General features: G+C 55.0%; 1 protein-coding gene across 7 annotated transcripts; it reads right to left on the bottom strand.

Moving 5' to 3' along the window:
* Window positions 1-152: 152 nt before the first annotated feature.
* Window positions 153-22,999, bottom strand: NR4A1 (nuclear receptor subfamily 4 group A member 1). Of its 7 annotated transcripts, XM_045165473.1 has the most exons (10): window positions 22,981-22,999; window positions 16,866-16,985; window positions 15,387-15,493; window positions 9,911-10,044; window positions 5,082-5,959; window positions 4,138-4,267; window positions 3,676-3,827; window positions 3,135-3,337; window positions 2,872-3,050; window positions 153-965 (listed from the first exon to the last, which is right to left on the bottom strand). In XM_045165473.1, the coding sequence occupies exons 5-10, from the start codon at window positions 5,955-5,957 to the stop codon at window positions 709-711; spliced, it is 1,797 nt and encodes a 598-aa protein (XP_045021408.1). In that variant the 5' UTR covers window positions 5,958-5,959; window positions 9,911-10,044; window positions 15,387-15,493; window positions 16,866-16,985; window positions 22,981-22,999; the 3' UTR covers window positions 153-708. The 7 variants fall into 7 exon arrangements, with proteins under 7 accessions (XP_045021408.1, XP_045021405.1, XP_045021409.1 ...); XM_045165470.1 differs by lacking the exon at window positions 9,911-10,044; XM_045165474.1 differs by lacking the exons at window positions 16,866-16,985; window positions 22,981-22,999 and having other exon boundaries at window positions 15,387-15,578.
* Between the last annotated feature and the right edge of the window lie 3,049 nt (window positions 23,000-26,048).

Below are 26,048 nucleotides of genomic sequence, written 5' to 3'. Positions count from 1 at the left end.
TTCGATTCCTGGTTGGGGAACTAAGCTCCCATATGCCACCTGGCATGGGTTGCCCAAAAATAAAGACAGACTTACAGGAGCCACCTGTGTCTCTATTATGCCATTTTGGGGGTGGGTGGTATGGGTAGAGGGTGCCAGAGATAAGATCTCAGTTTCAGCTACATGTCTATTTTTTATTCAATATATTAAATATATTAATCAGAAAAGTCACATACTATAAATCCAGGAAAATACACAAATATAAATGTCAGAATCTGTCATTTGTCTTCCTCCTAGAGTGAGTCTATGTACACGTGGAAGGAGGGCAGGAAGAGAGCAAGTAGGAGGCGGCTGCTAGGGGCCCATTCCTCCCTCCCAACCCCACTCCCACCTCAACCTCTTCCTTCCTGTATTTACAGCAGCATTCGGCTTATTTACAGCATGGCGGTGTGTGTGTGTTAAAAACGGTTTATCTTACAAAAACATGACGACCAGGGCTGGGCTGGGGGGGTAAGACAAATAGTAAGGGTCACCCCTGTGAATGCATCCCTCTCCCCCAGGCCATGAGCTCCCTGCTGACCTCCCAGAGGACAGGGGGAGGGGCAGCCAGTCTGCAGCTCAGGCCCAGGCCGGGGTGATGCTCCGGGGCTCCGTGGGCCATGGGCTAAAGGCACGTGGGGTGGCATGATGAGCGCGCACACCAAGCGCACGCGTGTTCCCGGGCCAGGGTCAGAAGGGCAGCGTGTCCATAAAGATCTTGTCGACGATGGGTGGAGGGGGCACCAAGTCCTCCAGCTTGAGGTAGAAGATGCGCTGCAAGCCCTGGGTGCACAGGGTCCGCAGCTCGGGCAGCTTGCCCAGCAGGCGCGACAGGCAGCTGGCCGGCTGGGGCTCACCCGCCTCGGCCGAGACGTGCTCCTTCAGGCAGCTGGCAATGCGGTTCTGCAGCTCCTCTACCCGGCGAGGCTCCTGCAGCCCATGCCGGTCTGCGGTAGAGGGGGGACAAGGTGTGGGATTAGACACACTGCCCAGAACCGGACGCCCCTCTCCCCTGCAGAGTTAGCTGCCCCCAGGTCTCTGGAGCTGCTGCTACTGACCATCTCCCATGCCCCCCTGCACTCCACACAAGCACAGGAGCCCCACCAGAAGCCCAGCAAGGCAGCAATGCTCGTCATCCTCATCTTCCAAGGGACAAAGTGAGGCCCAGAGAGGTCCCAAGACTTGCCTAAGGTCACAAAAAGGAAATAAAACCTTAAGCAAGTTACTGACTGGCCCAGTGTTGTTTTTTTGGTTTCTGGTTGCCCCCACCCCAGATGGTAAAGAATCTGCCTGCAATGCAGGAGACCGGAGTTTGATCCCTGTGTCAGGAAGATCCCTTGGAGAAGGGAATGGCTACCCATTCCAGAATTCTTGCCTGGAGAAGTCCATGGACAGAGGAGCTTGGCAGGCTACAGTCCATGGGGTTGCAAAGAGCTGGACATGACTGAGCGACTAACACCCCAGACTACTGTGAGAAACCTTGGCTTTGTGTAGCAGCGTTACAGATGTCACCTCCAGAGAAAGCAGGCCTCAAAACCCAGTGCTCTCTCTGCAGCCGAAAGTACCTCGGATTCTGTCCTACAGTTTTTTTGGTACTACGTAGCCTTGTAAAACTTAACTTAAAAAAAATTAACTGAAAAGGAGATGGGGCAGGGGAAGTCCCCTACCAGGGACTTAAGTGGTGCAGTGGTTAAGAATCCACCTTGCAACACAGGAGACAGGGGTTTGCTCCCTGGTAGGGGAACCAAGATCCCACATGCCTCAACTATCAAGGCCCATGTGCTCTGTGGCTCACATACCATAACTAGAGAGTCCTTGCGCCACGACAAAAGATCCCGTGTGCCACAACTAAGACCTTACGCAGTCAAATAAATGGGTAAATATTTTTTTAAAAGAGCGAGAGAGATGGGGCAGATTCTGGTGCTTTAACAAATAAAGACCTAAAAACCTCCACATTTAATGCCAAAAACTCGTATCTTGCACAATTACGTTTACATATTTACATGAAGTACACAACCAGCAAAGCTAATCAGTGCTATGAGCAGTCAAGGTGGTAGCTACCCTTCGGGCAGCTAATGACTAAAAAGTGGGCACAAGGAAGGGTTCTGGGGTACTGGTCATGGCTGCTTCTTTTTTAAAATATAATTTTAGTTATTTATTTATATTTGGCTGTGCTGGGTTTCTGTTGCTCCGTGGGCTTTCTCCAGTTGCAACAAGCAGGGGCTATTCTCTAGTTATGGTGCACAGGTTTCTCATTGCAGGGCTTGTTGTATTGCAGAGTACAGGCTCTGGAGCAGGAGGGTTTCAACAGCTGCAGCTCATGGGCTTCAATAGTTGTGATTCCTGGGCTCTAAAGCACAGGCTCAGTAGTTAAGGCACACGCGCTTAGGTGCTCCACAGCATGAGGGACTCTCCCAGATCAGGGATTGAACCTGTGTCTCCTGCGTTGGCAGGCGGATTCTCTACCACTGAGGCACCAGGGAAGCCCCGTGTCTGTTTCTTGATCTATTTGTTGTGTATGTGCATACACTTGGTGAAAATTTCCATGCAACATGATTCAGTAAGATTTAAAAAAAACCCCAAACTTGAGGCCACACACGACACCTGCACAGTCAGGATCTTGAGTAGTCTGGCTACGTCAGGGGCTGATGGCTTGCCGTCAGCCACAGCTAGGCCTGAAACCCGGCTCTGCCAACCACCAACTGCATTGCCCTGAGCCACGCCTGCCCTCTCTGCACCTCGTCACCCTCACTCCACAATGCAGGAGGCCCAGGAAGCACCAGATGCTGGTACATCCAGAGCCAGGCCCTCAGGCCTTCCCCATCTCCTTGGGTCTGGGGACCGGCCTCCCACCTGTGATGAGGACAAGCGCGGAGAGGCAGGCGAAGGCAGGGATGTCGACCACCAAGCTGTGCAGGGAGCGCGAGAAGGCCAAGATGCTGTCGATCCAGTCCCCGAAGCCACGGGCGCATTGCAGGCGGTGCAGCACCAGGCCTGAGCAGAAGATGAGCTTCCCCTCGGCTGGTTTAGACCTGGCAGGTGGGGTGCAGACAGCCGTTAGGGGGGCTGGAGGGCAGGGCGCTGGCCGAGGGCTGAGCACACAGTGGGATGCTCACCGGTAGGCCAGACGGAGGATAAAGAGCTCCAGAAAGGCGGACTCCAGCAGCAGGTCCTGGTCTCCGGGAAACAGTTCAGCAAAGCCGGGGATCTTCTCGGCCCACTTGCGGATCACCTCCAGGGAACCCGAGAGCAGGTCGTAGAACTGCTGCACGTCCCCAGCATCCTCTTTCCCGAAGTGGGGCAGCGCCAGCTCCTGGAACTGGCAGGTGGTCCAACGAGGTCAGACCCCAGAAAGAGCCCCACACCCAGGCGGCCGTGTACAGCTGTGTCACACCCTGGGATGCCAGATCCCAAGGGTGAGAATGGAGCCGAGATCCCGCCCATGCTTGCTTGCCAACTCTCGCCTATTAACCCAGAGCTGAGGCTGCTGGAAGGAGCGCGGTTTTTTTTTAATTGGCCACCGCCCAGAGGGGTACATTTTTCCATCTGGTCAGCCTAGAGGAGCCAACCCTCTTTTCGATCTGTGGAACTAGGGGCTGAGCAGGTGGCTTTTCTCATGTGTAGGAAGTGCCGAATGTGGGCTGGGCAGGGCCTCACCTTGGAGTAGTCCAGTTTAGAAGTGCTGGGCCCCGAGTCCAAGTGCGCCCGGACCAAGGAGGTGAGTAGGTGTGCTGGGGAGGTTTCTGGGGGCTGCTTGGGCTTTGAAGGGAGCCGACCCCGCCGTCCTTTCAGGCTGTCTGTCCGGACAACTGCAGAGAAAAGGGCTGGAGTGAGGCAGGGAGAAAGGGGCCCAGGGAAAGGACTCCCAGCCCAAGCTGTGCACCCCGGTGCTAGAAGCATGCCGAAGTATGAGGAGCTAGAACCCCCGAGAACCCAGGGGACCCTGCAGCGATCTCCACTCCCACAAGGCAGGCAGGTGGACTGGAGGCAGGGGAGGACAGAAGGCCTAGGCACGCCCTCCCTTGCGGCCCACCAGGACAGATGTCCGGGGAGGCAGTCTGCGGGCCCCACCCCATTCCGGCCCACCTCTGTCCCTCGGGGCCTGTCCCAACCACCCACCTTCCTTCACCATGCCCACGGCCAGGCACTTCTGGAAGCGGCAGAACTGGCAGCGGTTTCGCCGCCTCTTGTCCACAGGGCAGTCCTTGTTAGCCAGGCAGATGTACTTGGCATTTTTCTGCACTGTGCGCTGGAGGGGGCCAACACGGAACAGGCTGTCAGAGTGTGGGGTGGGGGTGGGGGGGAGCCAGGGGAGGGGACTGTCCAGATCCTACTGCCATTGCAGACAAAAGCGCTCTCTGTTCACAACTATTTTTCTAACATTTGGGTGGCAGGGGAGGATAAGATGGATGGGTTGGGGGAGGAAGAAAAAAAGTCTTGGGGACACTGGGGGAGGGTTTGGCCTTACCCTCAGGATGCAGGATGAGGGGCGAGGGGCTCCCCAGCAGCCCAGACACTGACACTTCTTAACGTGCCTGTGTCCGCCTGCCCCTTCCCTGAGGCAGACACGAGAGGCTAAGGAGGGGCCAGGGCTGGGGCCGGGCAGGGAGGCAGGCACCCAGCGCTGGGACAAACACGCAGCCTGTTCCCAAGTCCACCTCCAGCCCTCCAGCACCAAGCCCTCTCCTCGCATCCTTTCATCTCGTGCCAGGAACACGAGTGCCTGGGCCCCCCCTTCCCACCAGGACCTTGAGTAGGGGGAGGCCAGACAGAGGAAAACCAGAGGCTGGCCACAGAAACTCCCCCTCCAGGGTAACCCCATAGCCTGCACCCTCTGCCCCACTGTCGCCCCTCCCTCCATCTTTCCAGCACCCCAGGGTCAGCATGAAAGGTCCCAGGTTCCTGTTCCTAGGATGGCAGCCCACCAGGCCAAGCCTGCCCTCTTCCTAAAGAGCAGACTTGTTGGAAGGAGAGCCCAAGCAAAGCCACCACAAAGCCCGCTGGGGTGAGAGACCAGCCTGCCCCACCTCTCATAAAAAGCTATACCAAGGGCAGCCCAGTACCTTGAAGAAGCCTTTGCAGCCCTCACAGGTGCGGACACCATAATGCTGGCAGGAAGCATTGTCCCCACACACAGCACAGCGGCCCTCGCTTCCACCCGGAGCCCCACTCCGGGCCTTGGCAGAGGTCACGGGCGCGTCCAGCCTCCCTGAGCCATCAAGGTGGGGAGAAGTGGGCACCAGGCCTGGGAACGCTGTTTGCATGGAATAGCTCTCTCCCTCCCCCAGCTGGTGGGCGGCCTGCGAGGGGAACAGCTTCAGGGGGCTTGGGGCCAGGCTGGGACTGGGGCCGGGGGGAGGGCTGAAGGAAAAGAAGGCCGGCGGCTGGGGGTGCCCAGAAGCCTTGGGCAGCTGCTCTGTCCATGCCCGCAGGCCTTCGTAAGTCTGGCTGGGCGAGAAGGGGCCAAAGGAGCCATCCCAGGGAGAGAGCTGGGGAGGCTGGAAGCTGGGCGTGGATGGTGACGGTGCAGAGCAGGGACTGCCATAGTAGTCAGAGCCGCTGGAGGACAGGGTCTCGTCCAGAGGGCCACTCAGCGTGCCAGGGTAGCAGCCGTACACCTGGAAGTCCTCGAACTTGAAGGAAGCAGAGGCTGGGGAGGTGGCTGACGATGAGGACGTGGAGGAGGCCGAGGAGGAGGCCGAGGAGCACGGCTGGGCTGTGCCTGACAGTTGGTAGAGGAAGGTGTCAAACTCCCCTGTGTAGCCGTCCATGAAGGTGCTGAAGCTGGGCAAGGCGGTAGGGACAGCGGGGGCCGCCTCGGGGCTGGCCAGGTCCATGGTGGGCTTGCTGAGCTCGGGGGTCAGGAGGTCGCCTGCCAGGTGGTCACGGGGTCCTGGGCTTGGTGCTGGTGTCCCATACTGGGCTTGGATACAGGGCATCTCTGGAGAAGGAAGAGACCAAAGTAGGGGGAGAGGGAAGTCAGTAACAGAGGCCTGAAGCCTGACCTCTAAGTATAGGTCCTTGAGCGGCCAGGAGGCAGGACTCCCAGCCAGACATGGGACACTGAGGCGTTAGGGCCATGGCCCACCACAGAACCCAGGAATCCTTGGTACCTGGCCAGAGCACCACCTCAATGTCCATGTCACAAAGCCCCTGGGCAAGGTCCCAGCAAGGGTGGGCTCAAGTCGGAAGGCCAACCACACCCCGGGCAGCCTGGGAACCCTAGGGAGGGCATGTAGCCAGCATTTCTCTGCTGGAACAGGGAAAAGCTGTGTTCGTCCAGCCCCCTGCCTCTCCCTAACTGGGTAAGGCGCGGGTGGGGGCTGGGAGAAGGGTGGGTGGGAGAGGCAGCCAGGCAAAGCCAGAGCCCAGTCCTGGGAGCAGATACGCTGTTCCTCCAACCTGGCACTTCTGGGAATATTCCCAGGCATGGCTCAGCCTCTGCAAAACCCCCTCCTCTCCTCCCCCCACAGTGCCTGAGCTGAAGAACAACATCCTGCAAATGGAAGAGGAGCTGAGAGTGAAGGCCCAGTTGCCTATGAAAGCAGCCAAGACAGCAATTAGCCTCTCCCTACCCCCATCCCCAACCCCACCCTCACCCTACATACTGAGCAAAGGCTGTAGATCCCACGCGCACCCCAGTCCTGCCATCTGGGGATGGGCACCCACTCTACATTGCCTGGGATGCTCCCAGAAGGAAAGAGGAAAGGAGCCGAACCTCCTTCCCCAGTACCCCAAGGGATCAGGTAACCGGGATCCAGACCTTTAAAATGCCATATGCTGGAGGGCGGAGTGTGGTGGGGAGAGCAGCCCCTGGACTTCGAGTCCTGAAAAGGAACTTCTCTGCTTTCCCGCAGCATCTCCCCCTATTATTTTTACAAGAGCACTCAGAGTCCAGCAGACTACCTGAGGTGGCTGTGTAGGGCAGAGGAGAAGTCTGCTGGGGGTGATGGAAGTCTGGGTCCCTCCACTAAACAGTTCTGTGCCCTGAAGAACCCAGGAGCTCAGACAAAGGGGGCTTACACCCCCTCAAATCTGGAGGAATCTGAAGGAGCAGAGAGAATCATTCAGGGGGGGTCTTTAAGTTCACAGACAAGTCAAAAGCTAATGCAGAGAGGAGGCTCTCATCCTACCTCCTTGCCTTGTCTCTGTGACCCTAGCCTCATCAGTCAGGGAGGGAGGCTGGGGAAGAAAGCAAGCTGAAACAGGGAGTGCCATAACCAAGGGGGACAGCAGGAGGGGGCAAAAGCTGGCATTACCTCCTGGCCAACAGCCTGGGGAGCTCTCCCGTAATAGGCTTTCTCCTGCCTCCTTGGGCCCTGGACAGGGCAGCTCCACCCCTGTCCTGACACTCCCACAACCAATTGAGACAACAGAGCCCCTAGAAACTTTGGCCCCACCAACCAGTGGCGCCCATCCATAGGCATAAAGTACCTGCAAGCGATAAGGCTGGCCCCGTCTGTCTGCGCTAAGACAGCCTGGCAGGGAAGGTTTTGGGGTGGAGTAAAAGAGGCAGCAGCTACGCAGGACTGGGCTGGGCATTCCAGCCTTATTCAAATCCCGTTTCTCCACTTGGAAGTCCCACATCCGGATCAACCCCCACCAAACTATCCCCACTCCTGCCTTCATGCAGGTACTTAATGACACAAGATATGGACCTCCATCCAGCCTTTGGCAGGGACACACGGAGAAGGAAGAGGTGGGGTTGAAGGAAGGAGCAAGGAGAATCCGGCTACAGGCAGGTCTTGGCAACAATGTGGTTTGCACCTGTTGTGCTAAACAAGCCTTCAGGCTGCACCCTACCTGTCTGATCCGACAGAGACTGGGGAGGGGGATTCTCTAGGTGGTACCCCCACCAGAAACTCCAACATCAGCAACTTCAATCAAGGATCCCCAAGGACGAAGCTTTCCACCTCTCTCTCTCTCTCATACACACACACAGATTCAAGCTACATTAAAAAACAATTTTCCCTACGCTTCCAGAGACTGTGCTCTGCCGTAAGAAGCCTCTTTTATTCCAACACGCAGCAGCACCCCCTCCACAGTTCAGTCACCAATGTTAAGCCATTTGCTAGGACAATCCAGACCTCTCCTAAGATAGTTCAGGCAGAAACTTCCAACTGGGGAACCCTAGAAACTAACCCACAGCATTAAGAATGAGTGTTAAGAAAACAACTAGGGGTACAGGAGTGAGCTGACAAGCTGAGGAGGAGACCCTTTTGGAAATCCGATCCTGGAAGGAGTCGGATCCCAGCAGCCCAAAACTCTGTGCACCTTTCCCCGCACTGCACCGAGACCCCCATCAGCAACTAACTCCTGGGAGTCCTGTGCCAACTAAGGGACCCTGGGAGACTGAACTCTAGACAGCCTCCTACTGAACGAGTCCCCACTGCAGGCGCCAACTGACTTCTGTGGCTTCCACCTTGCACAGACCCCCGCCTCCCCAACACACACACACAACACCCAACAGACTCCAGTCCCATCTGGGTCTTCATCCCGTTCCAACCCCTAACCCCCCAGCCAGAGTTGCAGCCTATACTCGCCCTCCTTCATGCTAACCCCAAAACATTCTTTCGGTCCTCGCAAACACGTATCTCCTTCATGCAACACCCCCCGCCCCTCCCCGCCACAAAACCAAAACGGAGAGCCCCGCTGAGATGCACGCTTTCCAGGGGGCACCTACCCGGCTGGCTTCTGCTCCCCCTGCCCGGGACCGGCGCCCCAAGTCGCAGCCTGGTCCCGCGTGCGCTCCCGCTGTCTTGCACACTCCCCCAACTTTCGCAGCCTCCACCACTGGGACTCCCGGCCGCGCCGGACCCTGCTCTTAAGCGCTCCGTGACGCACGGGGAGGGGCGGGGGCGCCACTGACGCACGCGGCCCGGCGAGCTTTGGCCATACAAGGGCGCGGGGGGCGGCGCGGTTCCGGCGGGAGGCGGCCAGGGGGAGGTGCGGGGCCGGGGAGCCCGAGGGGGCGGGGCGAGAGGGGGGGCCTGGAATGTCTGCGCGCGTGACGCACGCGGGGTTCCATTGACGCAGGGAGCGCGGATTGTTTGATCTATAAATAGTCCCCTCGCGCCCGCCGCGCCAGCTAAAAATAGCAGCTCGCAGACTCGCAAGGCTCCGCCGGCCGGACCCAGGAACACAGGCCCTCGGGGCAGAAAACAGGCCCGAGGGCCAGAGCCCGAGAAGAGGGCGCTCTAGCTCCGAGGCCGCGGGGCTTCCCCGGACGAGGATCTCCTCACCCTCCGGGTGCTCCTGGGAGCCACGACTGCGCCTGGCTCCGCCTCTGCACCTTCCCCAGCCTTCCCTGCTGGCTTGGGGTGCCACTGACCGGCTGAGCGGCGTGGGCAGGCCTTGGGCTGGGCAACTCAGGGACGCGTCCCGGGGAACCAGCGGGGTCTCGAGTTGAGAGGTTGGCCAGGGACGTCAGACACCACAGTACCCACCACACAGACACACTCTCTTCTAGGGACGTCAGACACAACAGTACCCCACCACCACACAGACACACACTTACTCCCTACTTCCTCTCCCCAATTTCTTATGCAAAGTACCTTCTAGAGGGTAGGATTCGCCAGGCCAGAGACAGGCCAATGCTGTGCTTCACAGCTGAACTAGATTTCTCACCACTATCCTCTCCGGTCCCTGACAGGGTGAGAGCACTCTAATTGGGAAATTACCGAATTTCAGAACCGGGTGGAGCCTGAGAAATCTTATCGAATTTGTGCCGACTCTTCCCCATTTTATAAATAAACGGGCTCAGAGAAATAATGACACTTGCTCAAGGTCACAGAGCAAGGCGGTGGCTCACTGGGGTGGAGCCTGACTACATCTCTAGGGGATCTCTTCACCGCCCCCCGCCGCTGCCCACGACCCCTCCCTCCCACCTTACCTCCAGCACCTGCAGGCAGTGTGTCTTTCACGTGCACGAGGGCACAGGCCCGGCTGCAGCCACCTGCAGCCTTTCCTAGATGGGGCTGTCACCCCTCACCTCCCTGGGGTGCCCCAAGTCTGGAGAGCCAACACCTTTGATAAGACAGGAAGGAAAAAAGGCTAATATTTAGAAGAGAGCCCCTCCCCTCCCCCTGTCCACACTGAGCCTGTGACCAAGGACGCCACTCTCGCTTCCCCTGGTCACCCAACAGCACTTCCCTCTACCCTGGAGGCACTTCCTGCTCCTCACTTCCATTCTCACCTCCCTCTCAGGTTTCCCACACTCTGCTCTCCAGCCCTCGGTTCTGCCCACTCAAAGGTCCCACTGGCACGTCCAGCATCACCCATTCTCTACCTCTGCTGTCTCTGCACTCCTTGCCCACCACCAATCTCTGCTTTTGAAGCCTCACACGCTACTTTTCACTTTCTTCTGAAATCATATTTTGATATTGCAGCCATGGCCCGTGCCTCACTGGCACCCGAAGGCAGCAGAGCATCTGAGTGAAGCCAGTGACTTGCCCTTCTCCCTGCCCACACCCACTAAGAAACTGCCCGTTCACCATTTGTCTCCTCTTCACATCCTACAGTCCACGGCCGATGGAGCAGGTTCCATGTAGTAACATCAGTATCTTTCAGTCAGAACCTAGCATAGCGCCCCCATCGCAGCACATGCTCTCAACATGGACCAGTGTTTGGAGAGCTCTGGCCTTTGTTAAACCGTCTTCCAAAGACCCTTCAAGGCCACCTTCATGAAGGTGAAGTGTGGATAGGATGATCTTTAACCAAAGTTTTGTTTTTCTTTGTCTTAGGCTTTTGCATTGAGATATTACTTGGGAAAAACATGAATTCCACAGCTTAAACCTGCTTTGAAACCACTAATATAATTCATGTCTTCCCATTTTGCACATTAGGACCCAAGGGCACCCAGAAGAGCTGCACCTTGCTCAGAAGCACAGGCAAGTCTGGGCTGGTGAAACTAATCCAGTCACGTCACAGGCTGGTTTCCCCACCTAGCCCCCCTCCCCACCCACCCCAGCAGGGCCTTCCTCAGAAAAGAAAACAATTCTAGTATGGTAGCAAAAGTTGATTAGTCAGGTCAATGTTCTTCCCTCCAAACCTCACCACCAAAACACAAAACAAAAACAGGTGTATTAGCTGCAGCCTTAACGGCTCTTTGAAAGCTGAATCAGCAGCCTTGAGCCCTAGCACCTCCTATATACCCCACCACTTTGCATTTGTAAAAAGCAACACAGACATTCCCTACTTTGTCCACCCAGAAGCCTCAGGGAACTCAAATGTGGTAAGGAGCGGTCCAGGTTCCCAGCCTACATCTCCACATCTAAGCATCTAGCCTCCAGAGCTGTGCCGGCAGCCCAGGGCCCACCTGGGTGGGAGATGGCAGGTTTGGAGGCAGTAGTCTTGCTGTCCCAAAGGCAGAGGCTGGGCGAGGCAAGAGCAGCTGCCACCTGGCCATGCTTGTGGAGGTGGCGGATGCTAGGGTCTCAGAACACATTACGCTCTGAAAATAAGTAAGGAGAAAAGGGCAGGGTCCTTCTATAGGAACACAGCCAGGAGCACCTAGCCTAAGACAGAAGGGAGAGGGATTGGGGGTCCTTGAGCTTCATCCCTGCCGGCCAGATGCCCTCCAGGGAGGGTGGCATTGGGCTTCAAATCCAGAGAATCTTAGTAGAATCCAACTAAGGTGGAACTGTTGAAAATGCATAACAGATGCAAACTTTGGGAGGCCTAGAGCATAAACTGGTCCAAGGGCAGATGGAGACTCCAAGGGACCTCACTAAGTCCAGCCCTTAAGATAAGCAAGATCAGAGTGAACAGTTCATTGTAGGGGAGATAAGGGGTGGAAAGCGACAGGTAATAACCATGGGAGGAGAGGTATCCAAAACTTTGAGGTGAGGACCAGAAAGTAAGGCAGGGCCAGGATAACACGGGAAGGGCAGGGGAATATGTCATGCTGGAGACGAGAGAGCGCTGCCCAAGGTCAGGCTCCCACAGCACGGCACAAGTGCTGTGCCAGCAACACCGGGCTCCCCACTGTCCCAGTACAAAGAACTTGGGCTTCAACCTTCCCACCACCCACTGGGCACATTGTTCCTCTTCCTTCTACTCTAATCCCACCGACCTTCTAAGACTTCAGCTCATGCCACCCTCCTGGACCAGCCTGACTTGTAATAGTAAGTACCTTCGCAGCAGAAGATTTGAGGGTGTGAGGAGTAGGGAATACCAGTGAAGGGTCAGACCTCGGCTTAGGACACAGCATGGATTCTTCCATTTCACCCTCTCCCTAATCTTCTAGGAATTACCACCTGCATTTTATAAATGAGGAGATGGAGGCTTAGGGGCCAGGAATCAGAACCCCCCACCCCCACCCCTGCTAACTCCCAGCTCTGTGCTGGACCCACTGCCCTCAACTCTGAACTCCAGAGCTCTGGCTTCTGACCCCGTGAGCCATGAGTCTCATAAGTCTAACCACAGAGCCAGGTACACACACGGCCTGCAAACTGAAAACAGCAGTGCCTACGAGGAGGTCTCTGCGGGAACTGGAAGCATCCCAGTTCCTAGTCTGAATGATGGTCACCTGGGTGACCTATGAAAAAGTCATCAAACTATACACTCTCAAGATTTCACATCTATGGTTTGTATGCTTTTTTGTATGTATGTTATACTCTCAGAAATAAAATGTTTATTTAAAAAATGTGCTCAGTCATGTCTGACTCTTTGTGACCCCATGGACTGTAGCCTGCCAAGCTCCTCTGTCCATAGAATTCTCCAGGCAAGAATACTGGAGTGGGTTGCCATGCCCTCCTCCACAGGATCTTCCCAACCCAGGGATGGAACCCAGGTCTCCTACGTTGCAGGCATATTCTTTACCGTCTGATCCACCAGGGAAGCCCAAATAATCATGTCTAAATGGGAGAGATACATCGATTCAAATGGATGCAGATGCCGCTGGCATTTACTGAAATCAGAAACGGAGGTTGTTTCTCAAGTATTTGTTCTATCAACACAGATTCAGCATAGCTACGGTTAGGAGAGCCCGCGGTATCTAGCACGAGAAAGGTCTCTCCCAGTGTTTTCTGAATCGCTCAGCTAGGCCCTGGTCCCTGCCTGTCAAATCCTTTGCGGCCCACAGACTTATGTGCTCAGACCATCCCTCCCCACAACCAATGTGTGAACGTGAAAGCAAGGCCCTGTCTCCCCTACCTTGGCAGGAGGCATCCTCAAACAGTACGTAGCCCAGGGCAGGCCCCAAATGGGCAGCCAGAGTGCACCATTGTCCCCCAGGCAAGACGGTGGGTGAAGAGGAGATGGAGGAAGTGGAACTGCACTGCCCCTTTCCCACACTGCCCCCCCCACACACACAGGCTGGCCCCCGCCCCTGCTGAGCAAAGGGCAGGAACTTGCCCTACTTTCACCAAGACTATCCCCACCCATGGGCCTCCACACCCTTCCCGGGGGGTGGGCAGAGGGACTGAGCGTTGCCTCCTCCCCCACCGCCCCCTGGAGCTTCCCCTCCTGAGCCCCAGGACCCACCACCAGGCCTGACCGGCCACTTCCTCTTCCTGCCCCAGCATCACATCGAGCAGGGGGATTTGCGCTGTGGGCAGGGAAGCGCTGCCTACTGCCCCAAGGGCTGCCACATAAGGCTTTGGGAACTGGGGATGTGGGGTCAGGCCCAGGCCTGATCTCCTGGCCCTGGCCCAGGCCCTGCCATGACCAGGCGTGTTGTTCCCTCCGGGAAAACTGGCTCCCAAGGACACACAGGTCAGCCACCGCTCTCCATGTCTCGCCCAGCCCCCAACAGGACAAAAGATACAGGAACTCTCAGATGCATCTTTGACCAGGAGCCAGCAAGCCTGGTGTGTGACCCGGGCCAGTCCCTTGCCCTCTCCCAGAGCGTTTCCTCATCTGCCCAATGCTGACAAAATCACAAGTCCCTGTGCTGTAAGAATTCCCTGACAGAAGGCGGAGGGTCCACAGTGAAACGGGAGCATTGTCTGGGGACCCGGGCTCTAGAGCAGGATCCTGTGGCGAGCACAGAAAGGAGACACCAGGGCCGTCAGCTCGACTAGGGGGCCCCGCACCCTCCTCCTCCAAGAATTGGGAGACAAATAGTACCCCTGTCCCGCCTCTCCCCTCCAGGGCTGAGTAAAAGGAAATGAGAGTGTGTCCAGAGATGGGGCTCCACCCAGCACCAGGAAAATTCCAGACTGCACGCAGCAAGTACTCAATTGATACTCTGAAGATGGCTGGTTGATTAAGGAGATCAGACCTCTCTCCACAGAGGTCATTTTCAGTCGAGTAATTTCTCCACCCCCAGCCCCCTCTCAGGCCAGAAGGAATCAACATACAGCATAAAAGAACAAGACCAGCCTTCAGGAAGAACATCCAGACAGAACTGAAAAACACAGACAAGATCACGGAGTTCCTGGGGAAAAGCTGGCCCACGCCTCGTTTGCACCCTCCGCAGCTCTCCTTCCGTCCCCCCAGGTTGCTCAGATCCTGGCCAGCTCCTCTCTCCCCCACCCTTGGAGGGTCTCCCACCACCTTGCGGAACATCAACAACCCACCAAGTTCTCCTGCTTCTGCCCAAGGTCTCCACCCAGCCTCCTTGGGCAAAATTTCAAATTCCAAAATAAAAACCCTCTGATAACGAGTCCCAGCCGGAAAGACTGATGCATTTTCCTATTGTTAAAGTATTTTTAGTCACAGCCTCTGGATTCGTTTAGAGACTCACGTTCAGAAAGGGAAAAAAATTTTTTTTATTTATTTATTTATTTTTTTCGAGAACCAAGGAGGAGAACACGGAGCCTCCCACGTAAGAAGCTCCGCTTGTTCCACGCCGGCCCAGGCTCCTGGCCTGGCTCCCGGGGAGCGTGTTTGTGGCAAGCTGGTTGGCGGCTCCTCCAAGCCTCGCTCCGGCCCTGCTTCTCAGGCACCCAAGCAGCCGGGAAGCCAGGCTAGGAGGGCAGGGCAAGGGCCGAGGGCTCAGAGACATCAGTCTATGGGTTCAGATCCCAAGTCCCAACCAGCGAGGGGGCCGGGGGCCTTACCCAGGGGCCTGTGCTGAGGGACCTGCCTGATAACCAGCTCTCTCCAGCGTCCTTCCCCAGCCTGAGCAGACCAGTGCCTTATCCAGGCCGGGCCAACAGGAGAGGAGGATTGAAGAGCCTGTTGCAGATCTCTGAGGAAGGAGACTTCCACGTCTCCTGGTTCTCAACCACAATGTGGTCCAAGTCCCACCATTCCAGGGCTGTCAAGCTTTCACTCTCATTCCTTGAGAGGACTGACCACCCTTGTTTCCCCCTCCATCCCCCCTCTTGAGGCCAAAGAAACCACAACTCAGACAGTCATGACGAAAAGAGATCCAAATGGCCCAGCCCCAGTGCCTTGGTTTCGCCATTCCTAAGACTCACCAGCTTCCTCCACACGACCTGCTTTGATTCTCAGAGGTCCTGGACAACTGCGCCAAGGGAGACTCCCAGGGCTGGTTGGGGCCTCTTCCTGGTGGCCTTGAGGAGCCCTGCAGGAAGAGACGTGACCGCCCAGTCAGCCTGTCCTGCCGGCCGCGGCTGTGCACCAGCTGAGTGGGCTCAGGACGCAGAGCGGCCTCCACGGCAGCGTGTCCTCCTCTGTTTATATAGCTGAAACCAGAGCCGGCCTCTGGGGACGGGGGAGCTGCCTCGGAGCCCTCTTGGCTGAGGCCTGACTTTGGCCCGGGTCAGCGAGAGCCCAAAATAGTCAGCTGACGGGAGCCCCGGCGTGAGCGTGACCCTGGGCCCATGCCCAGGCCTGGCAGACAGGTGCCCACGTCACAAGACCAGCAGCTCTAGCGCTCATGGGGCCCCCTTGGCAGCCCCTCAGGGTGCCCCTGGCAGCATATCTGGCATGGGAATTCCACCCAATCACCTCCCTCATCCAGACAACAGACTGAATGCGAGGAATTCTGCCCACAGGAGCCACTGTGTACCCAGAGGGAAGGCCCGGCACTCAGGAGGCCGAGTCAGAGCTGAGGGCGGAGGTGGGGGCTGAGCAGAGGGAAAGTCACCCGGCCGCTGCTGTCATCTCCACTCACGTGCTTCCCGCATCCAGACCTCCGGCTGACCAGGAACACCTGCCTCATCCACTTACAGTAACTCCTTTCCCCGCCCCGGCCCGCCCAAGGTTGGTGGCCCAGCGCCTGCTGCTATCAGGAGGCCAGGTGCATGCCCAGCCCAGCCCCCAGCACAGGAGGCCCTGCTTCCCAGGGCTGTCCCTCCTTCTCTGCAGGCTTGGGGGGCTAGACACCCTGTCCTCTGCACCCCAGCCACCTTTCTGGACTCTCTGGACCCTGAACACCAACGCCACATGAGGCAACAGTGTTTGGGGTTCTGGCGGGGATACTGAGCCAGCTCCCACTTCACCTGGTGGGGGGTCTCTCAGAGATGGCTGAGAAGGGGCTGCTGCTTAGAGACGGCCCTCAGTTCTGGGGAAGGAAAAAGAGAATTACAGGGTCCCTGTCCAGGACACCAAGCTGAACTCCAGCTCTCTTGGGTAAACATGTAATCAGGACTCTAGCACCCCTAGCCTCACCCCATCAACTTCCTGGAACCAGGCACATGCTGCCCTGGCAGCCGTCACTCCCCACAACCCCATGACACCCAGGCCCAGAGGGCCCCCCAAGCCTGTCCTGCTAAGAAAGTCAGGCTTCCCCCTTCCCCACCCCCGTACCACCCCCACTACCAAAGAAATCAGATCTCCCCGTGCCTAGCAGCACCGCCTGCTACCTCTGCAGGGCTTCCCCCTCCATCCCCCAAACCACATCCGCTTCAGGCAGCTCCTACACCCACCTTGGCCCCCAACCACCTACTCAGGAGGCCCCAGGGGCATACAAAGGGCAACGGCAGGGCACTTACCACTCTGGGTGGACCGACGGACCTTAGACAACAGTTGACCATCCCTAGGACCTTCGAGGCCTGGCAGAAGGAGCCAACACCGGGGAGGGGCTGAGGCTGGCCTCTGTCCATGGTGGAGGCCTACAGAGGGAGTCGTGTGAGAGAGGAGAAATCAGCCGGCAGGGCCATTCCCTAGAGACAGTACAGCCAGAAACAGACATGGGAACAGAGGCAGGACCCAGGCCATGACAGGGGACAGGCCAGCCCAAGGTGCCCCCTGAGCTGGGCATCAGAGGTTGGGGCCCACACCCCAAGCGAACAGCACTTGGGAACGTGGAGTGTGGCTAGGAGCTGCCGACAGTGTCTGGAGCATCTCCAGGCCCTGGAGACACAGCCCCTCAACCTTACACCCTACTCCTGGGTGCAGTGACAGGTGGTACCTCAACCCAGCTTTCAGCTCCTTGATGTACACAAAAGGACAGCTGGAGGTAGAGAAAAGGGAGCCACCACGAGGACAGAGCAGAACACCCCTCTCTCCTTAATGGGCTCCAACTTGGTCCCCAAAGCCTCACAGGCCCCCACAAGGCAAGGGCTCCATGCTCCTAGCTCTAGGAGGCCCAGCCTTCTCATCTGAGCAATGGGGACTTTCAGGAAATCTTCTGTGAGGGGATTCTAGTCACAAAACAGGGAGATCCAGCTTGGGGAAGAGTGGTGAAGAGCACGGATGCCGGATTCCTGTTGCCTGGGTTCAAATCCTGGCTCCTTCACTTGTAACCTTGGGCGAGTTACATAACTTCTCTGCTCCTCATCTGTGAAAATGACTATCTGTAATTGATGTTTCTAAAATTAACAACCGTAAGGTTATCAGCAGGTTTACAATGATTTCGCATGCAAAGGACTTAGTGCTGGACACACATAGGTGCTACTGTTATTAGGAGGAACTGAATGAAGACACATAAAAGCCAACCCCAGACCCTGGTCCCTATTCCAAGCCCCTTCTGTGCACCTGGGCTCTACTTCCAACACCGCATGTGCGTGCCATCCCTCCAAACTCTTCAAGTTCTCCCCTGATTCTGCTGGTGCCAGAGCCTTCAGCCAGGGCAACCCAGACCCCACTTCTCACCTACCCTTTTCCTCCCTTTACCCAGCCCTCTCCTTTCCTGACTGGGCCCCAAGGTGAGGGCAGGACCAGTCAAGGTGGGATCTTCCCTAGTTATCAGGTTGCCCTTTAGGCTGAGATGAGGTCTAGGAAAAGAGAAGTAGATGCTCCCAGGGTAGGTGGTAGAGGGAATGAGGAGGAAGTCCCAGAGAGTAGGTGATGGGCCCCTTCACCCTTCTAACTTCTGTCCCAGGGTCCACAGGCTAAGGGGCATTCCTCTGGCCCAAAGCACCCAGACTCTCCTCTTACAGAGCGACCAGCACTTCCAATGAACCTAGGCATACAATGGGGAGCAGGGCATGAAGAAGGGGAAGGCAGTTTGAATGAGTCAGAGGACTTCCAACCCCAAACAGAAGGCAAAGTTCAGTTCAGTTCAGTCACTCAGCTGTGTCCGACTCTTTGCAACCCCATGAACTGCACCACACCAGGCCTCCCAGTCCCTCGCCAACTCCTGCAGTTTACTCAAACTCATGTCCATTGAGTCAGTGATGCCATCCAACCATCTCATCCTCTGTTGTCCCCTTCTCCTCCTGCCTTCAATCTTGCCCAGCATCAGGGTCTTTTCCAATGAGTCAGTTCCTTGGATCAGGTGGCCAAAGTATTGGAGTTTCAGCTTCAACATCAGTCCTTCCAATGAATATTCAGGACTGATTTCCTTTAGGATGGACTGGTTGGATATCCTTGCAGTCCAAGGGACTCTCAAGAGTCTTCTCCAATACCATAGTTCAAAAGCATCAATTCTTCGGTGCTCGGCTTTCTTTATAGTCCAACTCTCATATCCATACATGACTACTGGAAAAACCATAGCCTTGACTACAGGGACTTTTGTTGGCAAAGTACTGTCTCTGCTTTTTAATATGCTGTCTAGGTTGCTCATAATTTTTCTTCCAGGGAGTAAGCGTCTTTTAATTTCATGGCTGCAGTCACCATCTGCAGTGATTTTGGAGCCCAAAAAATAGTCTGTCACTATTTCTACTGTTTCCCCATCTATTTGCCATGAAGTGATGGGACCAGATGCCATGATCTTAGTCTTCTGAATGTTGAGCTTTAGGCCAACTTTTTCACTCTCCACTTTCACTTTCATCAAGAGGCTCTTTAGTTGTTCTTCACTTTCTGCCATAAGGGTGGTTTCATCTGCATATCTGAGGTTATTGATATTTGTCCCAGCAATCTTGATTCCAGCTTGTGCTTCATCCAGCCCAGCGTTTCTCACGATGTACTCTGCATATAAGTTAAATAAGCAGGGTGACAATATACAACCCTGACGTACTCCTTTTCCTATTTGGAGCCAGTCTGTTGTTCCATGTCCAGTTCTAACTGTTGCTTCCTAACCTGCAGACAGATTTCTCAAGAGGCAGGTCAAGTGGTCTGATATTCCCATCTCTTTCAGAATTTTCCACAGTTTATTGTGATCCACACAGTCAAAGGCTTGGCATAGTCAATAAAGTAGAAATAGATGTTCTTCTGAAACTCTCTTGCTTTTTAGATGACCCAACAGATGTTGGCAATTTGATCTCTGGTTCCTCTGCCTTTTCTAAAACCAGCTTGAATAGCTGGAAGTTCACGGTTCATGTACTGTTGAAGCCTGGCTTGAAGAATTTTGAGCATTTCTTTGCTAGAGTGTGAGATGAGTGCAATTGTGTGGTAGTTTGAACATTCTTTGGCATTGCCTTTCTTTGGGACTGGCATGAAAACTGACCTCTTCCAGTCTTGCGGCCACTGCGGAGTTTTCCAAATTTGCTGGCATATTGAGTACAGCACTTTCACAGCATCATCTTTTAGGATTTGAAATAACTCAACTGGAATTCCATCACCTCCACTAGCTTTGTTCGTAGTGATGCTTCCTAAGACCCACTTGACTTCGCATTCCAGGATGTCTGGCTCTAGGTGAGTGATCACACCATTGTGATTATCTGGGTCATGAAGATTTTTTTGTATATTTCTTCTGTGTATTCTTGCCACCTCTTCTTAATATCTTCTGCTTCTGTTAGGTCCATACCATATCTGTCCTTTATTGAGCCCATCTTTGCATGAAATGTTCCCTTGGTATCTCTAATTTTTTTGAAGAGATCTCTAGTCTTTCCTATTCTATTGTTTTCCTCTATTTCTTTGCACTGATCACTGAGGAAGGCTTTCTTATCTCTCCTTGGAATTCTGCATTCAAATGGGTATATCTTTCCTTTTCTCCTTTGCTTTTAGCTTCTTTTCTTTTCACAGCTATTTGTAAGGCCTCCTCAGAGAGCCATTTTGCTTTTTTGCATTTCTTTTTCTTGGGGATGGTCTTGATCCCTGTCTCCTGTACAACGTCACGAACCTCCGTCCATAGTTCATCAGGCACTCTGTCTATCAGATCTAATCCCTTGAGTCTATTTCTCACTTCCACTGTATAATCGTAAGGGCAAAAGCAAAAGAGAAGGCAAAAGCAGGCTGCAAACCTGGCCCAGCCAGGTGTAGAAGGCCCACACCTGCCTCCCAGAGTGACACTGTCATCTTCCCACGCACCAGAAACGGTCTGCGGTCAGGCCCTAGCCCCCTGGCTCCCACCAACTTTCCCTTTTCTCCCTTCCAGCCCACAGCTGAGGAGTAAAGGAGGCCAAACACCTTCTATCACAGTCAGGCCCAACCTGAGTGCCAGGGTCTTCCCCACTTGTATCTGAGAACAGGGGCCAGAGTCAGGGATCCAGTTGGTGCCCCAGAAAGTGATTCAAAACATCTTAGAGCAGGTATCTGATCTCATCTCCAGTCCCACATTCACAGTCCCTCCACAAGCATTTACTGAGGGCCTACTGTGAACGAGATAGTGAACCTCAAACACTGGGAAATCCAAGGAGCAAACCGAGATCTGTGGGCCCCAGGAGGTTACAGTGGGGGAACGAATCAAGGTCAGTCACAATCAGCACTGTGCAGAGGACAAACTGGGGGCTGAGTGGGCTTAGAGGAGGAGAAAGTGACTCCGTCCCAAGAGAAATGCGACCATCAGCCCATACTTCAGTCCCCAGCTCCAGCTCCCCCTCCTCCCTGTGCTCCAGCCTCATGGGCTCTTTCCCCACTCAGAGGCTCTGAACTGGCTGTTTCCTCTGCCAGGAAAGTCACTGCCTATGATGTCTGTATGGCCAGTTCCTTCTCATCAATCAGGTTGGCGAACCCATTTCACCTCCACTCCCATCCTGCAGCGTTAATCTGTTTTTATCATCTCCATAGGACTAACAGATGCTCAGTAAGTACTGGTGGAATGTGGGAGAGGGGGACTCAACACATGCCTGCAACAGAACTGGGCTGGGAGGAGGGTTGACACTGCAGTTAAGGAGGTGTCCCTTCTATCTGGGGGCATACTCAAAGTCTGAGGGTTTTTCCTTATGTTGAGTCAACAATTAAGTCCAACCCCCAGTCCTGGATCCCAATCCTGCATAGCTATGCCCATCTGATAACTCCTCCTCCCTCCTATGGCATATTTGAGACTTTTCTTATCTAAACTCCTTGCAACAGGACATGAATGACAGACCCTTTGCAGCCCTGGTGGCTTTCTGATAGCATAAACTCTGCATTGGCTAATGTCCCCACCCAGAAGTGGGTATATTACACTTATCAACAATAACAACAGCAGCTCATATTTGTTGAACACCAAGAAACTTCCCTGGTGGCTCAGACAGTAAAGAATCTGCCTGCAATGCAGGAGACCCCAGTTAATCCCAGGATCAGGAAGATTCCCTGGAGAAGGGAATGGCAACCCACTCCAGTATTCTTGCCTTGAGAATTCCATGGACAAAGAAGTCTGGTGGGCTTCCATGGGATTGCAAAGAGTCAGAGGCACTGAGCATTAGTCGCTTTCACTTTCACTTTTTTTGATGTGCTAAACACATCACTAAGCACTTTACACCCATGTTCTCTTTTAACCTCACAACACTATGAGGAAGCGATTATTATGAACATTTTAACAAGGAAGAAACTAAGGCACAGAAATAAGCAACCTGCCCAAGGTCACACATCTAGTTAAGTGACAAAGCCAGAATTAGAATCTGGGCATCCCCCTTCCCTCCTTGGACCTGTTTGGTGGGCACAGAGCAGTTTGATAGCCAACACCAGAGAGCAAGTGGGAAGCTCTGGGGCCTGGGTTGCTAGGCTAAACTTCTCAGCTAATTTTCTAAACTCCAGCACAGCCCTCAAAATTAACAATCAGTCACATTCATCCTGTTGGGCTTGATCCATCCTTCCCCCTGTCTGCCATCGCTTGGAATCTTGGCTTTATTGTACTATACACTTGTCATTGTTCCACTCAGCTCTCGGTCAATACAAAGAGTTGGCTCACTTCCCTTTCAAGTTTTCATCCAAGTCAGTTGGAGCAAGAGGGTCTAGGACCATGTATGAAGCCACCACTGAAACCCCCCTACTCCACCAGCACCCTTTGGGCATAACTGTTGTGAACCCACCTACCTCTTCCTTCCCAGCCTTCCTTTTCCCAGCACAACCCCCAACCCAAATTTATACTTCATTGGAAACCACCGTAAATGCCACTTCTGCAGCATTTCTAATCCCAGGTCCGCTCCTGACTCCACGAGACCCTCACCAGGCTGTTTCTCTGTTGTGGCCCACGAAGGGGTTGCAGTGGGGAACTCGGGTCCCTCCCGGCTCGGCGTCCTGGCAGCCGAGCTCTCGGACTGAACTCCTGGAACCCGTTCCCTGCAGCCAACGGGTAAATGGAAGGAATTTCTCCGGCCTGGCCACCTCCAGCACCCCTCGCGGGCCAAACCCCACCCTTGGCGGGCTGGTGTGAGAAAGCGCTGGCCGCCTCACTCGGGGGCTGACTCGGAGCTAGCTGGTTCCTCCGGGAATCCAGTCCCTGACCCCCACCACCCCCATCACCCTGGTTTCCAAGCGGGACTCCCGGCGCGGCCCCGGCCACCCGACGCGCACCCTTGCAGGGCCATCTCTTCCCGGGCCTCTCCCGGGACCCCCGTGCCCCCTCCCCGGCCCCCTCACCTGGCCCGGCTCGCCCGGCTGGCCTCTCCACCCCGCCTTCCGGGGTCGCGCCCCCACCAGTGGGGAGCGGCTCAGCAGCGCGGGGGCGCCCATGGCCCGGGCGGCAGGGGGTCGCGGGCACGGCGCGCGGGCCCCCACGGTGCCGCCGCCGCCTAGCGCTCCTGCCGCCGCGCCGCCGCGGCCCCGTGCCCCCAGCCCTCGGGCAGCCCCCCGCCCCGCAGTTCCGGCCGCAGCCGCGCCCCCCGCCCCCGCAGCCCGCGGCCGCCCGCGCCGCCGTCCCAGCCCTGGGCGCGCCTCCCCCGGCTGGCGGGCAGGCGGGGGACCGTGACGCGCGCCCATTGACGTCTCCGGAATCCCGGCGGCGCGGCCGACGCAGCCTCATCAATGGGGCTAAAAATAGCGGCGCCCGGAATAGCCGCGAGCGCCCCGCCCCGCGGGCCCCCCTCCCCAACCCTCGCTGCACACCCCGTTACATAATCCGCCCGGCTGTGGCCGGGGTGGGGGAGCTGTTTTTCAGGTGAAGCGTCTGTGGCCTTGCTAACACCTTCCGACCGAGGCTGCAAACCTAGAGCTGACTTCTAAGTAAATTTACCCGGGGCTTCCCCGAGGAAGAGGTGGAAAAAATGAGGCCCAGAGAGGCTCGGCAGTGGTCCAAAGTCACACAGCAATTAGACTGCTTCGAGAGGACAGGACCCCGGCCCTCTGAACCGCGGACACCCCCCCAGCCTTGCTTGGCCTACATGCCACCATAAGGGCAAGGGGCCCGGCCAGCAAGGTGTCCAGCATTCACACAAGAAGGCGGCTTAGAGAAAGAGCACTTGCTGGAAAAGTGAGATTTCTCTCGGAGAGAAGCATTTCCGGAGGCAATTCCTCCCATACTGCTGTGTGACCTAGGGCAAGTCACTTCACCTCTCAGCCTGTTTCTTTACCTATAAAATGAGGATGATGCTATTATCATCCTTTTCTGGGTATCAGGAGTCAGGAGGACTGAACAACTGTGGAACTCTTGTACACAGCAGGTTCTCATAGTGACTTTCTCCTTGCTTTCCTCTAGGAACTTGAGTTTCCCATTCCACAGAATTGCTTAGTGCAAGAGGTGCTTAGCGCAAAAGATACCTATGCAGAGGCCCCTGCAGTGGCCAGGAGGCCCTGAGTGGCCCACTCTATTCTGCCCAGTAAGAACCTTCCTGGGGATGAGAGTCTTGGAAGGTTTATCTTTCCCACGTGACTGGTACACTCTTTGGAAATGGGAGAACTATACTTGTCTTGAGCAAATCAATCCTTGTCCCCCAACAGCAGCACACTTCAGAGGGGGTGGTTCAGGGAGACAGGCCAAGGCCAATGCAGTGGGGCTGGGGTTATGGTGTCTGCTCCAGGCTGCTAGGCAGGCAAGGCCTTGGGAGACACTCATCAGGCAGAACCAGTCCTGTGCTATGGTCACAGCCACCAGCCCGTACTCATGTTTGGAGCCAACTTAAATTATCAGCATGCTAATCAACCCAGCATCCAGACCGGCCCCACGCAGCAAAGAATCTCTTCTGCATTCAAAACTCTACAGAAGAGGCCCCACGCGCACCCCCCTCCCCAGCCCTCATTCCGGGGCCACATTCCTCTCCCCACCTCCTGCCCACCCCCAGAAATCCTTTCCTGGACCTGTCCTAAACTCCTGCTGCAATTCACAAGTCTCTTTCTCTCCTTTTGAAAATGATCCCAAGGATCTCTGGTTTGTCGCAAAAGCACTTTCTCAGAACCTTTATATTTCTTTCCCAGATTCAAATATTAGGCCAAGATGGAGATAAAGAAACCAATTTTTCAAAAATGCAAGGTGGGGGTGAGGCGGCTATCAGTCTGTTTTTTTCCTTCCCCCTTCCACCCTCCTCTCCTTCCTACCCCAGGAGTTCCTTCCAAATGGGCTTTTTAAAGAAGCCACTACCCCCCCACCTCCTCTTTTTCTTTTTCCAGAATTCTAACTTTTGAAATACATTTTAAAAATATTTGCCTGTGTAGGAGAAATACGTTTATTTGGACAGGAAGAATAAAATTTTTTAAAAGTCTGAGTTACCACTTTTTCCATGAAGAATTCCAGCCCACAGAGGTCTCTCCCTTCTATAAATACTTTAGCACAACTTGGCTTTATTATATACTCTCCTGTTTTATAATGAAATAAAAATATATTAAAATATGTAATGCTAAAACACACATGCCCATGTCGCTTGTGGTGGCTGACTGAGGTGGCCGAAGGAATATAGTTTCGAGAGGCCTGGGACTGACCCTGGTCCCCACTATTACCAACTATGTGACTTCAGGGCAATTACTTACCTTCTCTGACCTTCAGTTTCTTCATTGGAAACACAAGGATGACAACATACCAATCTCACAGAGTTGTCATGAAGAGTGCATCTTTAATAGTACAGATAGAAGAGTGCAGCAACAAGTCTGGGACTCAGTAGCAAACCTGCCATTTCCACACAAAAGGACTTGGGTTAAGGCAGGGCTGGGGACTTCATCTTCAAGCTGCACATCCAAAGTACTCACCCTGGCTTTTCCAGATAGTATGTTTATCTGGAGGCTTGAGCTGCACAGATGAGGGTGATGTCACCTCATGATGTCATGACAGATGTCCAGCAAATTTCAATCCTCTTGTCTCAACCCAGTTAGTCAGTGGCCAAGCCAGGGCAATAGCCCCCATTTTCCGTCTCCCAGACCAGTACTCAAATTTGTATGTACCATCTTGTTCCTTTTCTTCGTAACTTAGCCTCTCCTCTACACAAGTTTCAGCAACTACCACAGAGCACACACTACAGATGGGAAAACTGAGGGGAGAGAAGGGCAACTCCTTGCACGGCTCAGGAGATAGGACTAGAGGGGAAAACAGACCCCATTCAGCGCTGTCCCACATTCTGGGAAATTCCTAAGGGAGAAGGACAAGCTCTTGCCACAGAAAGCTGGGGAGGCAGGACACAAGACACCTCCCTGCAAGAAGAGAATATGGGCACAGCGTGAGGGATAGACAGGACCAGGTAAGGCAGAAGGAAGAGTATTCCACGGAGGACAAAGATTGACCTCAA

This window comes from Bubalus bubalis, chromosome 4 (assembly GCF_019923935.1).
Source record: "Bubalus bubalis isolate 160015118507 breed Murrah chromosome 4, NDDB_SH_1, whole genome shotgun sequence".
NCBI classification, from domain to species: Eukaryota; Metazoa; Chordata; class Mammalia; order Artiodactyla; family Bovidae; genus Bubalus; species Bubalus bubalis.
Note: the sequence above shows the minus strand (reverse complement) of the source record. Positions and strands in the feature narration are given on the sequence as shown.